Source organism: Carcharhinus amblyrhynchos, chromosome 31 (assembly GCF_965287045.1).
Source record: "Carcharhinus amblyrhynchos chromosome 31, sCarAmb.v2.hapA, whole genome shotgun sequence".
Classification (NCBI taxonomy): Eukaryota; Metazoa; Chordata; class Chondrichthyes; order Carcharhiniformes; family Carcharhinidae; genus Carcharhinus; species Carcharhinus amblyrhynchos.
In genome coordinates, this window is record NC_137354.1 from 3,059,499 (window position 1) to 3,085,899 (window position 26,401).

The following is a 26,401-nucleotide window of genomic DNA, read 5'->3' on the forward strand; positions in this document are numbered from 1 at the left end:
ACAGCTGAAAATGACAAGCTCCAATTTGGTTTAAACAACAATAGTCTCAGCGCACTGACAGCAAGTGTTGGGGTGCGTACGTGTCAGAGTCAGAATCCTGTCTCCTCAAGATGACTGTCACCATTTTACCCCTAAATATTCCAGCACATTCATCAGGAAGACAGGACTTAACATCGAGCTAACTCTGAAGCCAAAGTGTGGGCTGGAAAAGGAGAGCAGGAGAAAACCCACTGTTTTTACAAAGTATCCTCTTCACTCAGAGAGTGGTTGGGGTGTGGAATGGACTGCCTGCTGTGATAATGAAGGAACTTTCAAGCGGTTATTGGATAGGCACATGGAGCACACCAGAATGATAGGGAGTGAGCTTGATCTTGGGTTTGGACATAGCTCAGCACAACATCGAGGGCCGAAGGGCCTGTACTGTGCTGTAATGTTCGATGTTTCTATGTTTCTACTGCATTGATGTGGGAAATTATTAAACGCAATGAAACAGAGAATTTATTCGACTACCTCCATAGAATCTCAACAATACAGAAGACTGGCAGTGTGGTGGCACAGTGGTTAGCACTGCTGCCTCACAGCTCCAGTGACCCGGGTTTGATTCCTGGCTCGGGTCACTATCTGTGTGGAGTTTGCACGGTCTCCCCGTGGGTTTCCTGCGTGGGTTTCCTCCGGGTGCTCCAGTTTCCTCCCACACTCGAAAGATGTGCAGGTTAGGTGCATTGCCCCTAAATTGCCCCTTAGTGTCCTGGGGTGTGTAGGTTAAAAGGATTGGCAGGATAAATATGTGGGGTTACGGCAAAACACCAGATGAAACATCTTACATTTTAATCAACAGGAAACTGAACACAAAACAATGAATTTGAGAGCCTCCTTCTGCACTGTAGGGAGTCTATGATTCTGTGAGGCCATTCGGCCCATCGAGTCTGCACTGACAACAATCCCACCCATGTCCTATCCCCATAACCCCACATATTTACCCCAACAATCTCCTGACACCGAGGGGCAATTTAGCATGGCCAATCCACCTAACCCGCACATCTTTGGAGTGTGGGAGGAAACTGGAGCACCCAGAGGGAACCCACATAGACACGGGGAGAACATGCAAACTCCACACAAACACCCAGAATTGAGCCCACGTCCCTGGCACTGTGAGACAGCAGAGCTAACTACTGTGCCACCATGCGCCCAATACTCATTTCTTCAGTCAATCCACAACTGCAGTGTAGTTGGTCTGAAGAGCAAATCAAACAGTTCTGGATCACCCATTCAACAGAATGATTGCTTTGCTGAAAACTCTTGTTCATCCTACAAGTCTGCCCCTGAGTTTCTGCTCAGGGACCATTCTATTTCCTTGTCTCATTACCATCTTCCTGTGGCTTGCACCATCACCCATTTTGTCACTGAATCTCTCCTGCCATCTATCTCAGCACTGACTTTCCCCGATGATCCACATTCCCCTCTCCCTCGCTCCGGACTCGTTTAAAGTCTGTTCCCATCCTGATGAAAGATCGGAGAATTGTTTCTCTCTCCACAGTTGCTGCCTGACCTGCTGGGCATTTCCAGTATTTGTTGATTTTATTTCAGATTTCCAGCGTTATTGTGGGTAAGACACGAATGTGCAATGATTACATTGGACTGAAATCTCTGCTTCAATGATTATTTGGTGATACGGGAATGCTGTGTGGTGAATTCTCAAACCGCTGTTTGACAAAATCCCAAAACAGTGTCACAGAACATCTGGATATGATTAGGATTCACTCATTAATGTAATAATCCCCAGCTTAAAGACAGGATGGCTTACACACACCTACTGACCAACACACACCCACTGACCGACACACACCCACTGACCGACACGCACCCACTGACCGACACGCACCCACTGACCGACACGCACCCACTGACCGACACGCACCCACTGACCGACACGCACCCACTGACCGACACGCACCCACTGACCGACACAGACCCACTGACCGACACGCACCCACTGACCGACACGCACCCACTGACCGACACGCACCCACTGACCAACACAGACCCACTGACCGACACGCACCCACTGACCGACACGCACCCACTGACCGACACACACCCACTGACCGACACAGACCCACTGACCGACACGCGCCCACTGACCGACACGCGCCCACTGACCGACACGCACCCACTGACCGACACGCACCCACTGACCGACACGCACCCACTGACCGACACAGACCCACTGACCGACACGCACCCACTGACCGACACGCGCCCACTGACCGACACACACCCACTGACCGACACACACCCACTGACCGACACGCACCCACTGACCGACACGCACCCACTGACCGACACAGACCCACTGACCGACACACACCCACTGACCGACACGCACCCACTGACCGACACGCACCCACTGACCGACACGCACCCACTGACCGACACGCACCCACTGACCGACACACACCCACTGACCGACACGCACCCACTGACCGACACGCACCCACTGACCGACACGCACCCACTGACCGACACGCACCCACTGACCGACACACACCCACTGACCGACACGCACCCACTGACCGACACGCACCCACTGACCGACACGCACCCACTGACCGACACGCACCCACTGACCGACACGCACCCACTGACCGACACACACCCACTGACCGACACACACCCACTGACCGACACGCACCCACTGACCGACACGCACCCACTGACCGACACGCACCCACTGACCGACACGCACCCACTGACCGACACACACCCACTGACCGACACAGACCCACTGACCGACACACACCCACTGACCGACACACACCCACTGACCGACACGCACCCACTGACCGACACAGACCCACTGACCGACACGCACCCACTGACCTACACACACCCACTGACCGACACGCACCCACTGACCGACACACACCCACTGACCGACACACACCCACTGACCGACACAGACCCACTGACCGACACACACCCACTGACCGACACACACCCACTGACCGACACGCACCCACTGACCGACACGCACCCACTGACCGACACACACCCACTGACCGACACACACCCACTGACCGACACACACCCACTGACCGACACGCACCCACTGACCGACCCTGACCGACACACACCCACTGACCGACACGCACCCACTGACCGACACGCACCCACTGACCGACACACACCCACTGACCGACCCTGACCGACACGCACCCACTGACCGACACGCACCCACTGACCGACCCTGACCGACACACACCCACTGACCGACACGCACCCACTGACCGACACGCACCCACTGACCGACACACACCCACTGACCGACCCTGACCGACACACACCCACTGACCGACACACACCCACTGACCGACACAGACCCACTGACCGACACGCACCCACTGACCGACACGCACCCACTGACCGACACGCACCCACTGACCGACACGCACCCACTGACCGACACAGACCCACTGACCGACACACACCCACTGACCGACACGCACCCACTGACCGACACACACCCACTGACCGACACGCACCCACTGACCGACACACACCCACTGACCGACACGCACCCACTGACCGACACACACCCACTGACCGACACGCACCCACTGACCGACACGCACCCACTGACCGACACGCACCCACTGACCGACACACACCCACTGACCGACACGCACCCACTGACCGACACGCACCCACTGACCGACACGCACCCACTGACCGACACACACCCACTGACCGACACACACCCACTGACCGACACAGACCCACTGACCGACACGCACCCACTGACCGACACGCACCCACTGACCGACACACACCCACTGACCGACACGCACCCACTGACCGACACACACCCACTGACCGACACGCACCCACTGACCGACACGCACCCACTGACCGACACACACCCACTGACCGACACACACCCACTGACCGACACGCACCCACTGACCGACACAGACCCACTGACCGACACGCACCCACTGACCGACACACACCCACTGACCGACACGCACCCACTGACCAACACACACCCACTGACCGACACGCACCCACTGACCTACACACACCCACTGACCGACACACACCCACTGACCGACACACACCCACTGACCGACACGCACCCACTGACCTACACACACCCACTGAAGGACACACACCCACTGACCGACACGCACCCACTGACCGACACACACCCACTGACCGACACACACCCACTGACCGACACGCACCCACTGACCGACACGCACCCACTGACCGACACGCACCCACTGACCTACACACACCCACTGACCGACACGCACCCACTGACCGACACGCACCCACTGACCGACACACACCCACTGACCGACACACACCCACTGACCGACACGCACCCACTGACCTACACACACCCACTGAAGGACACGCACCCACTGACCGACACACACCCACTGACCGACACACACCCACTGACCGACACGCACCCACTGACCGACACGCACCCACTGACCGACACGCACCCACTGACCGACACGCACCCACTGACCGACACGCACCCACTGACCGACACAGACCCACTGACCGACACGCACCCACTGACCGACACGCACCCACTGACCGACACGCACCCACTGACCGACACGCACCCACTGACCGACACGCACCCACTGACCGACACGCACCCACTGACCGACACAGACCCACTGCCCGACACACACCCACTGACCGACACACACCCACTGACCGACACGCACCCACTGACCGACACGCACCCACTGACCGACACGCACCCACTGACCGACACGCACCCACTGACCGACACCCACTGACCGACACACACCCACTGACCGACACACACCCGCTGACCGACACACACCCGCTGACCGACACACACCCGCTGACCGACACAGACCCACTGACCGACACACACCCACTGACCGACACACACCCACTGACCGACACGCACCCACTGACCGACACACACCCACTGACCGACACAGACCCACTGACCGACACGCACCCACTGACCGACACACACCCACTGACCGACACGCACCCACTGACCGACACGCACCCACTGACCGACACGCACCCACTGACCGACACACACCCACTGACCGACACGCACCCACTGACGGAAAGTTGAATTCTGCAGGTGCTGGAAATCTGATAAAAAACAGGAAATGTTGGAAACACTCAGCAGTTTCAGGGACCGTCTGTGGTGAGAGAATGTCCGATAAAAGGCCACCTCCCTGGAATGTTGCCTTTGTTTTTCTCACAGATACCGAATGACCTCCTGAGTATTGCCAGTACTTTCTGTTTGTATTATATACAATCCTAACTGCACAGACACAAGTTCTCCACACAAATACACACACTTAAAGATGCAAACTTACACACAACTCTACACACATTGGGGAGGTGATGGCTTAGTGGTATTATCGCTGGACTATTAATCCAGAAACTCAACTAATGTCTGGGGACCTGGGTTCGAATCCTGTCACAGCAGGTGGAGGAATTTGATTTCAATAAAAAAAATCTGGAATTGTGAATTATTGGTGGCTATAAAACCAATGTTGATTGTCAGAAACATCCTTTAGGGAAGGGAACCTGCCATTCTTACCTGGTCTGGACTACCAGATGTAACTCCAGAGCCACAGCAATGTGGTTGACTCCCAACTGCCCTGGGGTAACTAGGGATGGGTAATAAATTCTGGCCAGCCAGTGGCACGGTGGTTAGCATTGCTGCCTCACAGGTACGATTCCCGACATTGGGTCACTGCCTGTGTGGAGTTTGCATGTTCTCCCTGTGTCTGTGTGGGTTGTCTCCGGGTGCTCTGGTTTCCTCCCACAGTCCAAAAGATATGCTGGTTAGGGTGCATTGGCCGTACTAAACTCTCTGTCGGTGTACCCAAACAGGCACTGGAGTGTGGCAACTAGGGGATTTTTACAGTAACTTCATTGCAATGTTAATGTAAGCCAACTTGTGACAATAATGAATAAATTTAAACAACCATGTCCCATGAATGAATAAAAAAATGCATTTATACATGCTTGCATGCACACATACACACACACGCACACACATACACATGCATTCACACGTATATATATATACATACACTCACACATACACACTCTCAGACATACACACACATAAACACACACATACACATGCACAGACATACGTATACACACACACGTGCACACACACACACATGTGTCCACACATACACACACATAAACACACACACATACACATGCACAGACATATGTGTGTACACACACACACACACACACACACACACACACACACACACACACACACACACACACACACACAGATTTATATAGTTAATTTTGTGAACAATCGGATAGCATGCAGTTGATTGTTGATGATCTTGTCCTGTGAATGAAGCTTTACTGACCTCACAATAAATGGGGATTTGGTCTGAAGAAGGATGTTCTTTTCTGAGTAAACATGTTCTTGTTGTCGAGTCTCCACAATGTGCTTCTTCTTGATACATTTCAAAGCAAAGGTGACATCTTCATCCTTCAGTTTCACCTGGAGATTTCAGAGAATTTCCACCACAATTTAATGGCTTGCATCTTTGTGCAGTGAATGCGTGACACATTATCAAACATCTTACAACGATACTCAGACTAATAGGGGTCAAACTCCAGGTGAAGCAGCTTAATCAACAGGAAACTGAACACAAAACATTGAATTGGAGACCCCAATAAAATGTTGAAGATAAATATCTGAGAAGCTACACTGGCTGAAGGGAGAAAGATCTTCAATCAAACAAACCTGAATGTTTTGGTGAAGTTGTATTTTTTCACAGTGCTGGGATTTCTTGTGGCCAGTGGCCTGGAACTTGTCAAAGGACAGAAAGTGTTGGATTCAACAGCTTATCCTTGGCAGGGATGAGTAGGGAATGGGCTTTCGGAGCGGGCGTTCCTTATCCGGGCATTAGAATGTAAATAATATGTTCTTTCAGGGCCCAGAGATGAGCTCTGGAGTGACCCAATGACATTATTCTGGTTGTATTTGATTGGCCTAATCGAATGATGCAATTGGGGTTTCTGATCAATTCACTGGCTGGATCCCAATGGTTGGTTGGAGTTTTAACTCTGCTAACACAAAGAGTTTGTTTAGAAAGGCCAGAATCCAGGAACCAGGCTCACAACGAGAGATAATATCTGGAACGTGAAGAGAACAAAGAACTGATTCCATGTGACAACAAAATCCTGGCCAGGTTTTAACTGCAAGTGGAAATCAACCTTAAGTACAGTAACAGATAGTGAGTATTTGGTTTCTGCACTGCAAGTATTTACTGCTGTTAAAGTACTTACACAGAGTCATCGTCACAGGGGTGGCATGGTAGCACAGTGGTTAGCATTGCTGTCTCACAGCGCCAGAGAGCTGGGTTCGATTCCTGGCTTGGGTCACTGTCTGTGTGGAGTTTGCACATTCTCCCCGTGTCTGTGTGGGTTTCCTCCCACAGTCCAAAGATATGTGGTTAGATGGATTGGCCATGTTAAATTGGCCCTGACTGTCCTGTGATGTGTCGGTTAGAGGGATTAGCGGGGTACGTATGAGGGGTTACAGGCATATGGTGGGAATGTTGTCCGTGCAGGCTTGATAGGCTGAAAGGCCTTTTCTGCACCATATGATTCTATGACCGTCTATAAGGATTACAGCACGGAAACAGGCTCTTCAGCCCAACTTGTTCATGCTGCCCTTTCTTTTAAAACCCCTAAGCTATTCCTAATTGTCCGCATTTGGCCCATATCCCTCTATACCCATCATATCCATGTAACTACCTAAATGCTTTTTAAAAGACAGAATTGTACCTGCCTCTACTACTACCTCTGGCAGCTTGTTCCAGACGCTCACCACCCTCTGTGTGAAACAATTTTCCCTCTGGACACTGTTGTATCTCTCCCCTCTCACCTTAAACCTATGCCCTCTAATTTTGGACTCCTCTCCCTTTGGGAAAAGATATTGACTGTCTGGCTGATGTATACCCCTCATTATTTTATAGACCTCTATAAGATCACCCCTCAGCCTCCTACGCTCCAGAGGAAAAAGTCCCAGTCTATCCAGCCTCTCCTTATAACTCAAACCATCCAGTCCTGGCAGCACCCTAGGTAGGGAGGTATCCTAGGGAAATCGCGGTAGCTGCAGGATTAAGGAAATTGTGTTTAAGTATTTAAAGTTGACTTTGTGTGTTTATTTGCTACAGAGGCAAAAACACACAGGTTTGGACAACATTGGTGACGAAGGAATGTTTTTAAATGTTCATGCAACGAGTAATTCTATAAAAATATTGCCCAAGACAACAGAATGGTTAATAGTTTTCTCCCCCTGACAGTTATTAATGATCCAAAACAAGTCTAAGAAATGTAAATACATATCCCTGCAACTGGAAGCAGATTGAATGGATGTATTAATGAACAGGACAGTGTTGTGTATTTTTAAGCTGAGAAGGGGATGGGTGACTAATGTCCAAGAATAAATTGTCATTATGGATATATAATTATAACCTCATTATCCATCTATTCCCCAGCATCCTCCATCACTTTCCCTTCCACTTACCAACTCCACACGTCCAAATCCCCCCATGCCCAGAGTGGCAATGATGTCAAAGTTTCTGAAAGGGCATGAGTTTGAAAATCTGGCCACCTTTTCCCTCAGCCGCAGGATTTCACTGCACTCGGAGGAAGCAAACGTCAGGGGCCTGGGGAATAAAAAGAATTCCAGTTATTCTCAGTGACAGTGAAGTGAGGGAAACAAAATTTAATGGAGGCAGTGACCATTAGCAACAGTAGAGGACTCTGTGTCTGTACTCGTTGAGTTTAGAAGGGTGAGGGGGAATCTTATTGAAACTTACTGGATACTGCGAGGCCTGGATAGAGTGGACGTGGAGAGGATGTTTCCACTAGTAGGAAAAACTGGAACCACAGAGTGCAACCTCAGGCTAAAGGGACGATCCTTTAAAACAGAGATGAGGAGGAATTTCTTCAACTTGAGAGTGGTGAATCTGTGGAACTCTTTGCCACAGAAGGCTGTGGGGGCCAGGTCACTGAGTGGATGCTCCATTATTGACTTTCTGTCTTTAAGACAGAGATAGGTCCTTGATTAATAAGGGGATCAGGGGTTATGGGGAAAAGGCAGGAGAATGGGGATGAGAAAAATATCAGCCATGATTGAATGGTGGAGCAGACTCGATGGGCTGAGTGGCCTAATTCTGCTCCTATGTCTTATTGATCTGAAATACAGAGCAATCAAAAGCAATCGTTACATCAAATATCAGCAACAACCTCTCCGTATAAACCCAAAGCCAACAGAAACTGGAAGTGGACATCGGGAAGTAAATATTTTTGGCTCATTTCTCCTTGGTTTAAGACTTGAACCCACAACTTTGTGACTGGGAGGCTGGAATACCAACCACTGAGGGGCACAAGGACATCTCTACTAATGCTGTAACTTCACAAAACCTGCTGTAAATGAGTACACCAAGTTAACAGCTCGCTGTCCCAGCCCGGAGCTGAACAGTGAGGAATGATTGGAGGATACTGACGCTGTATTCCTCTGTTTGTCACTCCGGGACAGTTGTTCCACATATTCCTTCAGGTTTGTCTGCAGCTCCTCGTACGTACCAACCATTTGGTTAAAGATGCTGAGGACACAATCAAAAACATACCTCAATGTATGGACTCACACATTTCAAACAAATCTTTAATCTGGTCACGTTAATTCCCTCATGAAATTAGAATGAAACTGCACGGTAATGATAATTAGCATTCATTTTAATTTCCTGATATGAAGGTCATGTCTACTCATTTTTTGGGGATCATGTGCATTTCCCTCACATTTTCCTTTGCTGCACTCACTCACATTCTGTCCAATAAAACTGGCTGAGAGAAGGAAAAGCTTCCAACTGGGAAATGGAAACAGTCACAAACACAGCCACTCTGAGGAACGGTACAAACGTTGGCCCATATTTTCCGACACTCTGACATCAGGAAGGATTGGCAGCTACACAGCCCCATTCAGATCTCAAGTTGTTAAATTTGCAGAACCAACAAATAGCTATACAGCAGTGAGAGAGTTCCAGATATTGGAGAAGGACATCAGTGTTTGGAGGGAGCTCTCTACACATCATTGGCAGGTGCCTCAGAATAAACGTGTAAACGGAGGGAAACCTGAGCTGGGTGATGAGCTTCCTCCAATCACTAACATTCTTCTCTGGAATTCCCTCGCTGCTGCACGGTTATTTGGGAATCTATCGGAATCTTTACCCGGAAAGAAACAAAAATATTAAACATTGGGGGATTTCAATGCCAGCCCTGGCCAGTCTATCAGATTTATGGACAGAAGGCTGTGACTGAGGAGGGGGTGGTGGAGCAGTGGGATTGTCACTGGTTTCACTGGGGACCCAGGTTCAAACTTCACCACAGCAGCTGGTGAAACTTGATTTCAACAAAATTCTGGAATTAAAAGTTGAACGATGACCATGAAATCATTGTTATAAAATGACAATAGGGTTGTTATTGCTGATCCCTGTGAAACAGTTTGGGATGTGTTATTTGATGCTGAAGGAGGTGATTTTAAGTCATGTTCAGGGCTAAGTCATACTCTTTTCTGCTTTGCGATTAAAACGATAAATTTGTAAATGTCTTTTGATTCGATAAATTTAATGTACGCGAATAACTGTCTGTCTCCATGAAGGTTATTATTTTATACATAAAAATTCAATAATCAAAATTCTCTTTTTCACATCAATCCTTTTACCCTGATTCACAGCACAGGCAGAATTTCCTGTCTCACCCACCATGGGAATTATAGCAGGTGGGATATGGACCATGCAAAGATCCATTGACTCTGGGTGTGATTTTCTGGTTTTGGGGTGAGCAGGGCTGGAAAATCCCAGTCTACATCTTATTAAACTCTTAGAAAGGAGAAATAAAATGTTGCCATTTGGCTCTTTTTTGGCTGGTCCTCTCCTTCCGGCTCTCCAGAAAGGAAGGGAATCCCAGTCATCCCAAAACTCCGAGCCACCTGATTCTGTGTTCACACCAAGATTGAAAATACTATTTAAAATTGCAGTAACACAGGGGGTCACTTTGCTGGAAAGCTGACTCTGCAGTGAGACTTACTCACGATCTATCACCAAGCACTGTGTGTCATCATCTTCTGCGATTATGTTTGCAGAGCGGAGATCCTCACTGTGTAAAGAAAGAGGAGATTGAGAATCTGGGAACACAATCTGACCAGAACTGAATCACTCTTTACTCTGTTTAAACACTCTTTAACTCTCCCACAATTAAAACATTACTTTTCCTTCCGAACATAAACTCATTACATTTCATAAGTTAATTGATTTTAAAAAATGTATAATTTCAGAAAGAAGCTCATTTATTTATTAGTCACAAGTGCACTTACACTAACACTGCAATGAAGTTACTGTGAAAATCCCCTTGTCACCACACTCTGGCACCTGTTTTGGGTACACTGAGGGAGAATTTAGCACGGCCAATCCACCTAACCAGCACGCCTTTCAGACTGAGAGAGGAAACCAGAGCAAACCCATACAGACATGGGGAGAATGTACAGACTCCACACAGACAGTGACCCAAGCTGGGAATCCAACCCAGGTCCCTGGCGCTGTGAGGCAGCAGTGCTAACCACTGTGTCACAAAACCTGCCAGCTCAGCACTGGGAAAATTAACATTGGTGCCTAAACCTGATAAATTATTCACGTCACAACCAATCTGTTTGTTTATCCCAATGCTGCACACATTCAGTACAGAGAAACCACGAACATCTTTAACACTCACCTTCTCTATGGGACAACCTCAGGAAATTTGCAATGCTGCCCCAGGTAATTGGATTAGATTAAGAATTGTTTTCTTGTTATTCAGAAAGAATTCCTCAGATTCATATCTACAGTGAATCAAAGACTAAATCCCACTGCAGTGAGTAATGGGGTGTTTGATTTTCTACATTTTCATGAGCAAACACACTGACAGAAAGCGAGGGAAGATGGTGACAGAGATGTATTGGGGAAGAGGATCAAACACAGGTCTGAAAGGTCAGTGATATACTTCACAACTTATTGTCACAACCATTAAATGGACACTCAGTAAACTCCTTAATCTTTTTGGCTAGAGTCATAGAATCATTCAGCAGAAGAGGCCCTTCGGCCCATCGAGTCCACACTGACACGTTAGAAACACCTGAACCCCCACCTAATCCCATCGGCCAGTCCTTGGCCCAGAGCCCTGAATGTTCTGATGTGCCAAGTGTTTATCCAGGTGCTTTGTAAAGGATGGGAGGCATCCCGCCTTCACCACCCTCCCCGGCAGCGCATTCCAGACCCTCACCACCCTCGGGGTAAAACATGTTTTTCCTCACATTCCCCCTAAACCTCCTGCCCCTCACCTTAAACCTCTGTCCCCTCGTGACTGACCCTTCAACTGAGAGGAGCAGCTGCTCCTATCCACTCTGTCCATGCCCCTCATTATCTTGTACCCCTCGATCAGGTCGCCCCTCAGTCTTCTCTGCTCCAACAAAACAACCCAACCTCTCTTCATAACTGAAATGTTCCATCCCAGGCAGCATCCTGGTGAACCTCCTCTGCACTCCCTCCACAATCACATCCTTCTGATTAATGTGGAGATCAGAACTGCACACAGTGCTCCAGCTGTGGTCTCACCAAAGTTCTATACAACTCCAGCATGACTTGCCTGCTTTTTAATCTATACCTCGATTGATAAAGGTGAGTGTGCCGTCTGCCTTTTTCACCACTTTACTAACATGCCCTTTCACCTTCAGAGATCTGTGGACAAACACACCAAGGTCCCTTTTATCTTGGCTAATCTCACACACAGACGTATCAGCAGTGAACAACTCAGGTCAGGACAAATTGTTTTGTATCTCAATGTACGATCGAAATTGCTTTCTCTTTGATCTATTCAGCTTCTGGGTGTTGTGAGGTTTCCTTATCCCAACCTGACAGCAGTAAGTGAGGAAGTATTCCCTGGGCATGGCCCGAACACTGACATTAGTGCCTGGGAGAACAGCAGCTTCGATCAATGAGTCTGTGTGAGCAGTGGAGGAGGGAGTAAATAAAGGAACTGTGTTCAGAATTGGAGGTATCTGTAATTGCAAAGTTACAGTGAGTGGGAGGCCTGCGATCCGGACAATGGACACATTTATTAGCCTGCTTTTGTTTTTTGTTGTTCTTTGACTTTTCACTTATTTTCACTTTGTTACACTTCAAGACAGGGAGGATTTGTGGAGTGATATTGTCCTGTAATAACTGTGTGTATCAGGAAACCCAGATAAACAAACACCAGCAGCATGGAGGCTCTGAATATACAACACAACCTAAACATCCGTCTGATACCTTACTGCGATTGTATTTTCACAGTCCTCCCTTGAGGAATGGCCTGTGATTAAAGGTCCCACATCCTGACTGGGTGAAGTAATCATTCTCCTTGTACCTTTGCACTTTCCTCTTGAAGGAAACTGTAAAGAATTAGAATGTGTCAGTTGGTTAACATTCTGACAGGATGGGACATCGGCTGATTTTTTGCGATCTTGCTCAGACGAGACTCGTAAAATCCCGCCGGAAGCCAATGGAGAATTCCGCTCTGCGAGCTGCACTCGCTGCCATTCCGGGAACGGTGGTAAAATTCCAGCTGAAGTCTCTTCCCATTGCCGGAAGTATCTGTATATCAGCTGATAGGGCAGTTAGTCCAATGGGGGGAGGAACGGGACGGAGGGGGAACTGGTTATGAGCTCCCACAGCCCATACACTGAGGAAGAATGTTCCAGAATGTTTTCTTCTGAAAGAGGCCTTTGCACAGATTAAAGTATCATTTGTAATTGTTTAGCTCAGAGTAGATCAGCACTATTTTGTTCCCTCCCCATTCCTGTACCTAATTAATGCTTTCTCTCCAAAGTATTCTCCAGGCCCTAACATCTTGATTTCTTGTGGGTCTTCATCTCCATCTCTTGTCTGTGTCACACGGACCTGTACCAGACCAACAGAACTGTGTCAGTGTGTTACCAGATAAAACTCGGTATTTATATAATAATTCACCACATCCCTGGAACACAATAAAACACTTCATACACAGGGGATTACAGGCCACTGGTGTGTTCACACACATCACACACAATCTAAGCACAATGAGATTGCTCAGAAGTACAATGAAATGGACCATAAGATTATCAGGTTAGGGAAGAATGTTACTTGTCCTTGGAGTGGCACGGTGGTTCACACTGCTGTCTCACAGTGCCAGGGACCCAGGTTCGATTCCCGGCTTACATCATTGTGCACAGTCTATACATTCTCCACATGTCTGCATGGGTTTCTCTGGGTGCTCCAGTTTCATCCCACAGTCTGGAAGATCTACTGGTTAGGGGCACTGGCCGTGTTAAATTCTCTCTCAGTGTACCCAAACAGGCACCGGAATGTGGTGACTAGGGGATTTTCACAGTAACTTCACTAAGGTGTTAATGTAAGCCTACTTGTGACACTAATAAATTCACACACACACAGACTTTAAAAATGCTCACCTGGTCATTTTAAACATTATCCAAAAGGAAGAAATAGTTTGCATTTCTATAACACCTTTCATAAGCTCAGAATTGCATTTAGTGAAATACTTTCAAAGTGTAGTCACCACTGTAATGCAGGAAATGCGACACCCAGTTTACACACAGCAAGATCCCACAAACTGCAATGTGATACCAGCTAGAGAATGTGTTTTTGTGATGTTGATTGAGGTATAAATATTGATCAGGACACCAGGGATAAATCCCCTTTTACTAAAGCCACAAAGTCTTGATTCTAAACTTCAAATAGGATTTGAACCTGTGATATTCTAACTCAGAGGTACAAAGTGTTACTGAGTGAGCCACACTGACACTGAGGAAGAGTTCATTCATTCACCACTCGTATCACAAAGTGTGATTTCAGCCTCTGTGTAGAGACAGCTTCAATCCACGAAACATAGAACCATAGGCTGGAATTTCACCGGCATTCTCACTCCGGAATCGGGGCTCGCGGAACAGAATTCTCTGTTAGCCTCGGGCAGGATTTTACCAGTCTTGCCCACGCAAAGTCATAAAACAGCAGCCATAGAATCCTTCCAGTGCAGAAGGAGGCCACTCGGGCCATCAATCCTGCACCAACAACAACCAATCTGTCAGAAGCCCCAGGGGATGTTATTATTAAGCAGTACATCACACAAGAATGGAACAAAAACAGAAAATGCTGGAAAAACTCAGCAGCTCTGGCAGTATCTGTGGAGAGAGAAACAGTTCCGAGTCTGATGACTCTTTACACAAGAGTAAACTTTTTTTGACATTCCAGAACTAGATAAATAAATGCCGATAATCTTCTTACCTTTCCTTTTGCGATAATGAAGAAGGTGTTGCCTTGTTCTCCTTCTCGAATGATGTAATCTCCTTTATCGTAATAATCCTAACAGATATGGAGAGATTACAAATCATGATCAGGCACTTAAAAGAAGCTTCACAAACAAACAGCTCAATAATTACAATAAATAACCCTAATAAGCTTCATCTGCCGGGGCATTGAGTTTAAAAATTGGCAACCAATGTTGCAGCTCTTTAGAACCTTAGTTAGGCTGCATTTGGAATATAGTGTTTAATTCTGGTTGCCACACTACCAGAAGGATGGTGGAGGCTTTGGAGAGGGTACAGAAAAGATTTACCAGGATGTTGCCTGGTATGGAGGGTATTAGCTATGAGGAGGGATTGGAGAAACTTGGTTTGTTCTCACTGGAACGATGGAGGTTGAGGGGCGACCTGATAGAAGTCTACAAGATTACGAGGGGCACGGACAGAGTGGATAGTCAGCAGCTTTCTCCCAGGTAATTTCCCAGAGTCAATTACTAGGGGGTAAGGTTTAAGGTGCAAAGAGCAAGGTTTAAAGGAGATGTACGAGGCAGATTTTTTACACAGAGGGTGGTGGGTGCCTGGAACTCGTTGCCGGGGGAGGTAGTGGAAGCAGATACGATAGTGACTTTTAAGGGGCGTCTTGACAAATACATGAATAGGATGGGAATAGAGGGATACGGTCCCCGGAAGGACAGGGGGTTTTAGTTCAGTTGGGGCAGCATGGTTGGTGCAGGCTTGGAGGGCCGAAGGGCCTGTTCCTGTGCTGTAATTTTCTTTGTTCTTTGTTAGGGGGAGAAAGCAGGATTAGGTTACTGGGTTGGACAATCAGCCATGATGGTGATGAATGGTGGAGCAGGCTTGAAGGGCTAAATGGCCTCCTCCTCCTCCTCCTATCTTGTTTGTTTCTGTGTTTGCCATCAGATTATCCTTTGACAGAGCTCATATTAAATAGGAGAGAAAATTAATCATTTTGGGCTAAGTTCTATCTGTAACTGAATGAGTTTCTTGCATTTAGAGAAAGATTATACTTACAACTTCCAGGCAGTCTACAATCTTTGACAATTTCTCTTCAGGTAAATCTTTCAGTAGGGAAACACTGAGTAAAAAACATACACATTTATTTTTAAATGTTGAAAATTCTCCATGTTTGCACTGGCCAATATACAGACAACAAGCCCTGAACTCTTGTAGGAGGAATGGTTGTGGACTCTGGATCTGTATTCTTTGAAGTTTAGAAGGATGAGGGAGGAATCTTATTGAAACTTACAGGATACTGCGAGGATAGAGTGGATGTGGAGAGGATGTTTCCACTAGCAGGAAAAACTAGAACCCGAGGGCACAACCTCAGGCTAAAGGGACGATCCTTTAAAACAGAGATGAGGAGGAATTTCTTCAGTCAGAGAGTGGGGAATCTGTGGAACTCTTTGTCGCAGAAGGCTGTGGAGGCCAGGTCATTGAGTGTCTTTAAGGCAGAGATAGATAGGTTCCTGATTAATAAGGGGATCAGGGGTTATGGGGAAAAGGCAGGGATGAGAAAAATATCAGCCATGATTGAATGGCGGAGCAGACTCTGTTAATTCTGCTCCTTTGTCTTATGGTCTAATTCCTCCACCTCTGTGAATGAACACAACACATAAACTGTAACATTCATTCCCCAGTTCAGAAATCTTGGTCTTCCCATCAATGAGATCACAAAGGAATGGAAAGTGAGAAACAATGTAGATATTTTTAATTACACAATGTGAAAGCCTAGATACCCCCAACTTTCTATCTTCAGTTATAACACTGACTATCCCAACACCTGTTTTTGAAGAGATATTTTATTGCCAATTTCAAATGCCCAACAGCAAAGAGGATAGCGATGGCCAGGGTAGAATCTGTACACTCATTTCCCTGGAGCACAGTGTACGCTGGGTTAGCTGTGAGATAATCAGTCCCCAATCTGGACAGGCTTTGGTTCTCCACAATGTGTTTGATGAATCTTGGGCAGCCAGTGGCTCCGAGCTCTCTCACCTGGTGAGGAAATTGAAATATTTCTTGTTTCTCGCCTGTGCTGTCTCCATCATGATGCTCTGGAAAACCTGGCGATCCAGAACCCAAATCCAAGACTTTGTCACAGCTGAAAAACACACAGCACTGAACCAGTTAACACTTCCAATCACAGAAGGAAATCGGAAAGGACTGAGGTTTCATTTTTGTACCAATGGTAACTCAAGACCATGTTGTTTGGTGATAAAACTGTGAAAGGGATTCGGACTTCTGACAATCTACTTCACGGCACAATCCTGGGACAATCTCCCTCACTGTGTCCCCTTCTTCACCCTCTCTCCCCTCCCTCCATCTCTGTCCTTCCATCCCCTGGACAATCTCCTCCACCTGTCCATAGGCAGAATTTATATATACAAGAGCTATTCGGCCACAAAATCCTTCACAATGAGATAGAATGTTCCTCTGCCATTTACCCATCTGGGATTGGGTTCAAGAACAGGGAGAATTGTCTCAGTGAAGGCAACAAAAGTATACCCTCACGATGATATACTAAATACCCCTACTGTGATATACTAATTACCCCTGTGATGATGTGCTAAATACTCCCACAATGATGTACTCATAATACGGTATATTAATTATACTGTAAATGGCAGAACCCTTAGGAACATTAACAAACAGAGGGATCTGGGTGTGCAGGTCCACAGTTCCCTAAAAGTGGCAACACAGGTGGCCAAGGTGATTAAGGAAGCTTATGGCATGCTTGCCTTCATCAGCCATGACATTGAGTACAGGAGTTGGGAAATCATGTTGCAACTATATAAAACCTTGGTTAGGCTGCATTTGGAGTTCTGGTGACCACACTACCAGCAGGATGTAGAAGCTTTGGAGAGAGTGCAAGGAAGGTTCACCAGGATGTCGCCTAGTCTTGAGGTGTTGGCTATGAGGAGAGGTTGAATAAACTAGGATTGTTTTCGCCGGAAAGATGGAGGCTGAGGGGAGACCTGATAGACGTCTACAGAATTACGAGAGGCACAGACAGGATGGATAGTCAGAGACATTTTCCAAGGGTGGAAGTGTCAAGGTGAGATAGGGAAAGTTTACGGGAGATGTACACTGTGCCACCCAGGCACAGAGTGGTGGGTGCCTGGAACGTGCTGCCGGAGGAGGTGGTGGAAGCAGGCACATTAGCAACAGGTAACAGGCATCTGGATGGGTACATGAATAGGGAGGGAATAGAGGGATACGGACTGATTAGCATGGGTTTGTAGGTCTGAAAGGCCTGTCCTTAAGCTGCACTTTTCTTTGTTCTTTGTAGTTAGCCCTGCGATGATATACTAATTATCCATGTGATGGGCCGAGTGGCCTCCTGCTGCACTGTAGGGATTCTATGATTCCATTCTATGATACATATGTGAACGCACACACATGTACACACAAGCACATCAGCATTCACACACACACACACTAATGTGCACACATACACACACAAAGACCCACACACAGCCATACAGACCCACACACACGTGTGCACGCACACACATGCACACATATGCACACACAGCACTAGCTGTTGAGGCTGGATCCAGTTCAGGTTGGGGTTAGCCTGCTGAGTGGGAAGTTGATCATTCCAGAGGCTCAGAGCTGTCTCTGCGGGATTCAGTGCGGGGTTCCAGGCAGGTTTTGAACTGAGGATGATAAAGGCTGGTATTCACTGAGACAATTAGTTTATTACCTTTGACTGTCGCTGTCCTTTTGCAGTTGTACAGGATCGCAAGCTCTCCAAACGCAGTCCCAGGATGCATCTGTCCCAGTAGTTTGCCATTCTGCATAACTTCCAAAATCCCATCTTTACAATGAGAAGGAAAATTTATTCACAACAACAGTCACCTTTACTCAAAACCAATACACTGCACTGATACACAGTACCGATACACCGCATTGATACACTGCACTGATACATAGTACTGATACACCGCATTGATACACAGTGCTGATACACTGCACTGATACACAGCATTGATACACAACACTGATACACTATACTGATACACAGCACTGACACACCGCACTGATACGCAGCACTAATACACAACACTGATACACAGTACTGATACGCAGCATTGATACACCATACTGATACACAGCACTGATACACTGCACTGATACACAGCACTGGTACACCATACTGATACACAGTGCTGATGCATGACACTGATACACAGCACTGATACACTACGCTAAAACACAGCACTGATACACCACACTGATACACAGCACTGATACACTACGCTAAAACACAGCACTGATACACCACACTGATACACAGCACTGATACACTACGCTAAAACACAGCACTGATACACCACACTGATACACAGCACTGATACACCACACTAAAACACAGCACTGATACACCACGCTAAAACACAGCACTGATACACCACACTGATACACAGCACTGATACACCACGCTAAAACACAGCACTGATACACCACGCTAAAACACAGTACTGATACATCACACTGATTTTTGCTTTAATGTACAGGAGTAACACTGATGCATAAGCACTTTGGAAATTAAATCGTGCCTATGTCCATTACTGCACCATGTTCTCCCAGATGTACACACAGTGTACACTAAGTGTGTTCAATGAGTTAAGGATCTGTCAGTCCATAATGCAAACTTTAAATTGGAGCCAGACCGCCTGGTACAACATCAAGAGGCATTGGTTCACTCGGAAGATTCTGGAAATCTAAAATTCTCTCCCTCAGAAATGGTCAGTTTGAATTTTCAAGTCTGAGATGATTGGATTTTTATTTGATTTGATTTATTTGATAAGGATATCAATGATATGGGGAAAGGGTTTAAGGTGAGAGGGGAGAGATCTAAAAGGGTCCAGAGGGGCAATTGTTTCACACAGAGGGTGGTGAGTGTCTGGAACAAGCTGCCAGAGGTAGTAGTAGAGGTGGGTACAATTTTGTCTTTTAGAAAGCATTTAGGCAGTTACATGGGTAAGATGGGTATAGAGGGATATGGGCCAAATGTGGGGAATTAGGGCTAGCTTAGTGGTTAAAAACTGGGCAGCATGAACAAGTTGGGCTGAATGGCCTGTTTCCTACTATAAACCTTTATGATTGTAACTAGAGATGACACTCAAATCAGCACTGATCTGACTGAATAGTGAGGCTGACCTGAGGGGCTGAATGACCTCCTCCTGTTCATAACGATCCTATCCTATCCTGTAATCTGTTCAGTATTTTCACAGTGTGCTAACTCTTTGTCACAACTTACTCAACAGAGTTGCAGCATTCTGGAAAACATTAATTGAAATTATTTGAAGGGATAAGGATAGTTAGAGACTTGTAATGGGACTCCCTTGTTTCAATAGTCATCTTAATAATGATATAAAAGATGACGGTTGCACTTTCTACATATTGGTCTGATTCTAATGAGGTCACAGTCACATGCTAAACTGATACATTTTCAGTTTTGGATGGATGGACAGCTACATTCAAACAACAAGAGGATCCAGGTATCCTTCATTAATCTGTTGTCAGCATTATAATAGTTTTTGATCTGTAGGAATATTTCACGAGTGGGAATAGAGCTGATATTTTTCATACATTAATGTGTAAAATTTGCAGTTTTCAAAAAACAATACTCAGTCCTAATCCAGTTGGCAATCAACTCAACACCTACCAACAGGACAGTCAATCTCTCCAATCCTACTCTATAAAGAGGGGTGGTGGGGGAAGGGAAAAGGAGAAGGTGAAAAAGAGAAGACTGAAAATGGGCAAGCAGGTGGAAGTGGCAACTTTTCAGAATCAGGATAAAAGCAAATTACTGCAGATGCAGGAATCTGAACTCTTGGGCTTTGACAAAGGGTCGTCTGGACTCAAAACGTCAGCTTTTTTTGTCCTTACAGAGAGAGCTGCCAGACCTGCTGAGATTTTCCAGCATTTTCCCTTTCTGTTTTCAGGATTAGGGTCTGGCTCTATACTGGAGGCATGGTAGCACAGTGGTTAGCACTGCTGCCTCAAAATGCTAAGGACCTGGGTTCGATTCTCAGCTTGGGTCACTGTCTATGGGCAGCATGGTAGCACAGTGGTTAGCACTGCTGCCTCATAGCTCCAGGGACCTGGGGTTCAATTCCTGGCTTGGGTCACTGTCTGTGTGGAGTCTGCACATTCTCCCCATGTCTGCGTGGGTTTCCTCCGGGTGCTCCGGTTTTCTCCCACACTCCAAAGATGTGCGGGTTAGGTGGATTGGCCGTGCTAAATTGCCCCTTAATGTCAGGGAGACTAGCTAGGGTAAATGCATGAGGTTATGGGGATAGGGCCTGGGAGGAATTGTGATGGTTGAAGACTCGATGGGCCGAATGGCCTCCTTCTGCACTGTAGGATTCTATGATTCAAAGGGATTTTCACATTAACTTCATTGCTGTGTTAATGTAAGCCTTCTTGTGATACTAATAAATCAACTTAAATACTTGAAATGAATCTTAACGAGGATCAAAAGACAAACTTTGGACTAAAGTGGAATTTCTGTTGCTTGACCCTCAGTGATTCCTCACTGTTCTAGCTCAGTTTATCCAGCCGTGAGTCACTCTTTACGAAGGAGCGCATGTCTGTAGCCTCTTGTCACCGGGAGCACACGGTTACCAACAAATTCAGACCCACCTGCCAGAACATAGAGGTGATTCCCCAGTTCTCCCTCCTGAATGACGAGGTCTGTTTGTTGGTAGCTCCTCTCATACATACACTCCACAATCTCCCGGACATGCAGGGATTCCAGCTTCTTCAGGAAGTCATTGTGCATGATTGCATCTGTGATCAGTTTCTTTAAGCTGTCAAGTAGATCGTTACTCTGATTATCACAAAAGACTTACAAAGATCACAAGCAGCAGACACCTCAGAGTGTTCTTACAGCCAATGAAGGGGTTTTTGAAGTGTAGAGATGAGTTACAATGTCGGAGATGTGGCGGGCAAGGTGGGCATAGCAAGATCTAATACTGGGGTGCGTGTACTTGAGGTGATGGGGGAAAGTTCAAAGGAGATGTGCGGGGCAAGAGTTTTTTACACAGAGAGTGGTAGGTGTCTGGAACGCGCTGTCAGGGGTGGTGGTGGAGACAGATACAATAGGGGAGTTTAAGTTTTGATTTTTTTACTCATTTGTGGGACCTGGCCATCGCTGGCTGGCCAGCGTTTACTGCCCATCCTTAGTTGCCCGAGGATAAGTGAGAGTCAGTCACATTGCTGTGGCTCTGGAGTCACATGTAGGCCAGACCAGGTAATGACAGCAGGTTTCCTTCCCTAAACAACATACACCAGGGGGTTTTTCCAACAATCGACAATGGTTTCATGGTTATCAGTAAATTCTTAATCCCAGATACTTTTATTCAATTCAAATTCCACCATCTGCCATTTGATAAGCACATGAATATGTAAAGAATAGAGGGATATGGACCATGGGCAGACAGGAGGGATTAGTTTAATTTGGTGTGATGTTGGTCACAGCAGTGTGGGCTGAAGGGCCTGTTCCTGTGTGGTGCTGGTCTATATTCTATGCTGCATACAGCAATATGATAATGACCAGGTAAGCTGCTTTCTTCACAATGTTGCTTAAGGGATGAATACCAGGGAGAACCTGACTTCTACTCTTTCTGAAATGGCACCAAGGATCTCTTACATCCTCCTGAGGCAAGTGGGGCCTCAGTTTGACATCTCACCCAGAAGGCAGCACCGCTGACAGTGGCGCACTCCCTCAGTGCTGCCCAGGAATATCAGCTTACATTTTTGTGCTAAAGCCCTGAAGTGGGATTTGAAGCCAGAACTTTGTTTGCTGCCAGCTGAAGCAGCAAACTTTCCTTTCATTGCAAAGACCATCTCAACATAGATCATCGCATAAACATTGAGGCCATCCTTCACCCACTTTCCCAGCTCACGGAGGGAGTGAGTTCCCAGATCTCCAGCTGGTGGCAGTGAGATGGTGATGCAGGATGGAATTCTCCAGCCTCGCCTGTGGCTGCGATTCTCCATTCTCACTGTCAGGGAGAATGTGAGGCCATAGAATTCCCACTGCAGGTGAGGCTGGAGATACTGGGGCAGCACAGTGGCAGAGTGCTTAGTACTGCTGCCTCACAGTGCCAGGGACCGGGGGTTCGATTCCGGGCTTGGGTCACTGTCTGTGTGGAGTTTACACATTCTCCTCGTGTCCACGTGGGTTTCCTCCTGGTGCTCTGGTTTCCTCCCACGGTCCAAAGATGTGCGGGTTGGGTGGATTGACTATGTTAAATTGCCTCTTAGTGTCAGGGGAACTAGCTAGGGTAAATGCATGGGGTTATAGGGATAGGGCCTGGGAGGGATTGCTGGGCCGAATGGCCTCCTTCTGCACTGTAGGATTCTATGATTCTGTAATTCCAGCCAGACTCTCCCTGCATCTTTCTGGAGTGTCAGGGGAACGGATTCTTTGCCAACTCATGTCAACGTGACAGAGAAAGTTTACCTGCAGGATTAACCCCTCGTGCCCACCTATTACACTGTGAGAATGGATGAACGCCATGTTCATCATTCACAAACACATTGGCTATTCACCAAGGAGGGGCATCACACTGGCTCTTTGGAAAGAGCTGGGCTTGAGAAGGATCCTTTAGACATTTGAGTTATTGTTATTTTCTAACCCAGTTCATGACCTCAGGACATCCCGAAATGCTTTACAGCCAATGAAGTACTTCCTCTAAGTGTAGTCACTGCTGTGAGAAATGCAGCACTGAATTATCACACAGCAAGATCCCACACACAGCATTGTCTGTTTTCAGGATGCTGGGTTAAGGATGGGGAGGTGACCCTTCTGGAAGATTCTAATCAGCCCACAAATGATTGGATTTGTAACTGGGTTGAGGTTAAACGTGTTTCTCGGGGTAGGTGGGTGGGTGGGTTTTATTAGTGATTGGAGCAGAATTTTAGCTGATGAAGGGTGGGTGTTGTGGGGGGGTTACATCTCTGCTACGTTGCTATGGGGAATTAGTGAGTGTGTGTGTGTTTCCTAGGACAGGAACACTCTACTTTCTCACCCAGAGTCCTTCCGCACTCGAGCTTGTTCAATGGGGGATTTTTGAAGATTGTGACAGTAATAATTCCAGGAGGTGGGCTCTGCGGACACGCCCTCCTTGGCTTTTAAACGTCGGTGAATCTCTGTGGCCACCTTTGCGAATCGCTTTGGCCCCTCATTAATGACACTGACCAGTTTCTTGTGTTGTCTGACAGAGGGGGACACAGGATCTGTGTTGTACCCGATAGCGTCCTGAAGTTTGTCTATCTGAGAAAGCTTCCCTTTCAGCTCCTTCTCCAGGAATTTGATTTTCTCTGACTTCTGCCTCAGTTGCTCATCTTTCCTCTTCAATTCTTCCTCCAGGCTGAGAATCTTCCTCTTGAGTTTCTCTAAGATCTCTAACGAGGGTCCCACCAGGCTGGGAGTGGAATTGGCTTCCTCAGGTCTCGGTGCTCTGATAGACCCGTTTCCCATTGTGAAAATATAAATCATCCCCAACACCCCTCCACACGGTCCTGGACAGACTGCTGTAGAGACACAAACACAACCAGAATATCATTGAAACTACAGGCTGCTGAGTGACTACTGCCTGAAACTCTCTCAGAATTATTTTCTGTTCCACAAACAATCAGCTCTTTTGAAAATAACAGTGATATTTAAAATAGTTTTCCTTAAAGTTTTGCCCAATATCTCCAGGGCACAGTTTGGTGGGTGACACAGTGGGTTAGCACTGCAGCCTCACAGCACCAGGGACCCGAGTTCAAATCCGGCCTTGGGTGACTGTCTGTGTGGAGTTTGCACATTCTGTCCGTATCTGTGTGGGCTTCCTCCAAGTCCTCCTGTTTCCCCTCACAGTCCAAAGATGTGTGGATTTGATAGATTGGCCATGCTAAATTGCCCCTTAGGGCCAGGGGGATGAGCTGGGTAAATACGTGGGGTTAGGATCTGGGTGGGCTTGTTGTTGGTGCAGGCTGGATGGGTCAAATGGCCTCGTTCTGCAGTGCAGGGAGTTGATGGTGGATGTGGTGGGATGTGTGGTTCACTCCATTAGTCACCCATTATGATCTGTTGCAATGTGGGAAACGCAGCAGCAACAATGTGATAATGACACAATAATTTGCCTTTAGTGATTTGACCGAGGGTTAAGTATTAGTGCTGGACACCAGGGAAAACTGCACTGCTCTGATTTGTGATTGTACTGAGGGGTTTTTGAGAAAGAGCGGTAGTGTATTGGGTGGCACAGTGGTCAGCACTGCTGTTTCACAGCACCAGAGGCCCAGGTTTGATTCCCGGCTTGGGTCACTGTCTGTGTGGAGTCTGCACATTCTCCCCATGTCTGCATGGGTTTCCTCCGGGTGCTCTGGTTTCCTTCCACAGTGCAAAAGATGTGCTGGTTAGGGTGCATTGACCCAACCAGGCGTCAGAGTGTGGCGACCAGGGGAATTTCACTGTAACTTCATTGCAGTGTGAATGTAAGCCTTACTTGTGACTAATAAGTAAACTTTAATGACAGCACCGCCAACAGTACAGCACTCCTTCAGTGTTGCACTGGAAGTATCAGCTTCCAATTGCACTCAATTCTCAGGTGCAGGATTGAACCTATAATCTCAAGTCACAGAGACAAGCGCGCCATCAACAAAGCCACAGCTGAGACCATTAGCCCTTGGCTAGCGGAATAGAAACAATAACCAGTTCTATTTACAGGGGAAAGCATTGATTGAATCAAATAAACCTCCTCAAAGCAATTAATCTGTATAATGATTACCACAAATTAATATGTGTGATAACTGGTCCAGACTTAAATCAGGCAGATGGCCGGAATTTCAAATCTGTTTGTTAAATGTTTCCGGTTTAAATAACCTCCGCACGTTGTTTTATTTTTATAGTTTTATTACTTTATTACCAGTAAGAATAACCGG

General features: G+C 47.1%; 1 protein-coding gene across 2 annotated transcripts in view; it reads right to left on the reverse strand.

Moving 5' to 3' along the window:
- prkg2l (protein kinase cGMP-dependent 2, like) overlaps positions 1-24,974 on the reverse strand; it is a 50,894-nt gene extending 25,920 nt beyond the window's left edge. The window contains exons 1-11 of one of the 2 annotated variants that reach the window (XM_080215565.1): positions 24,505-24,974; positions 22,112-22,278; positions 19,164-19,277; positions 17,453-17,558; positions 16,472-16,535; positions 15,423-15,500; positions 13,948-14,042; positions 11,161-11,229; positions 9,582-9,680; positions 8,597-8,738; positions 6,423-6,559 (exon numbers count right to left, since the gene is read on the reverse strand). In XM_080215565.1, coding sequence (XP_080071691.1) covers positions 6,423-6,559; positions 8,597-8,738; positions 9,582-9,680; positions 11,161-11,229; positions 13,948-14,042; positions 15,423-15,500; positions 16,472-16,535; positions 17,453-17,558; positions 19,164-19,277; positions 22,112-22,278; positions 24,505-24,974 — 1,541 coding nt within the window. Of the gene's footprint in view, positions 1-6,422; positions 6,560-8,596; positions 8,739-9,554; positions 9,681-11,160; positions 11,230-13,947; positions 14,043-15,422; positions 15,501-16,471; positions 16,536-17,452; positions 17,559-19,163; positions 19,278-22,111; positions 22,279-24,504 lie in introns of both variants that reach the window. The other variant, XM_080215564.1, reaches the window with a different exon arrangement.
- Between the last annotated feature and the right edge of the window lie 1,427 nt (positions 24,975-26,401).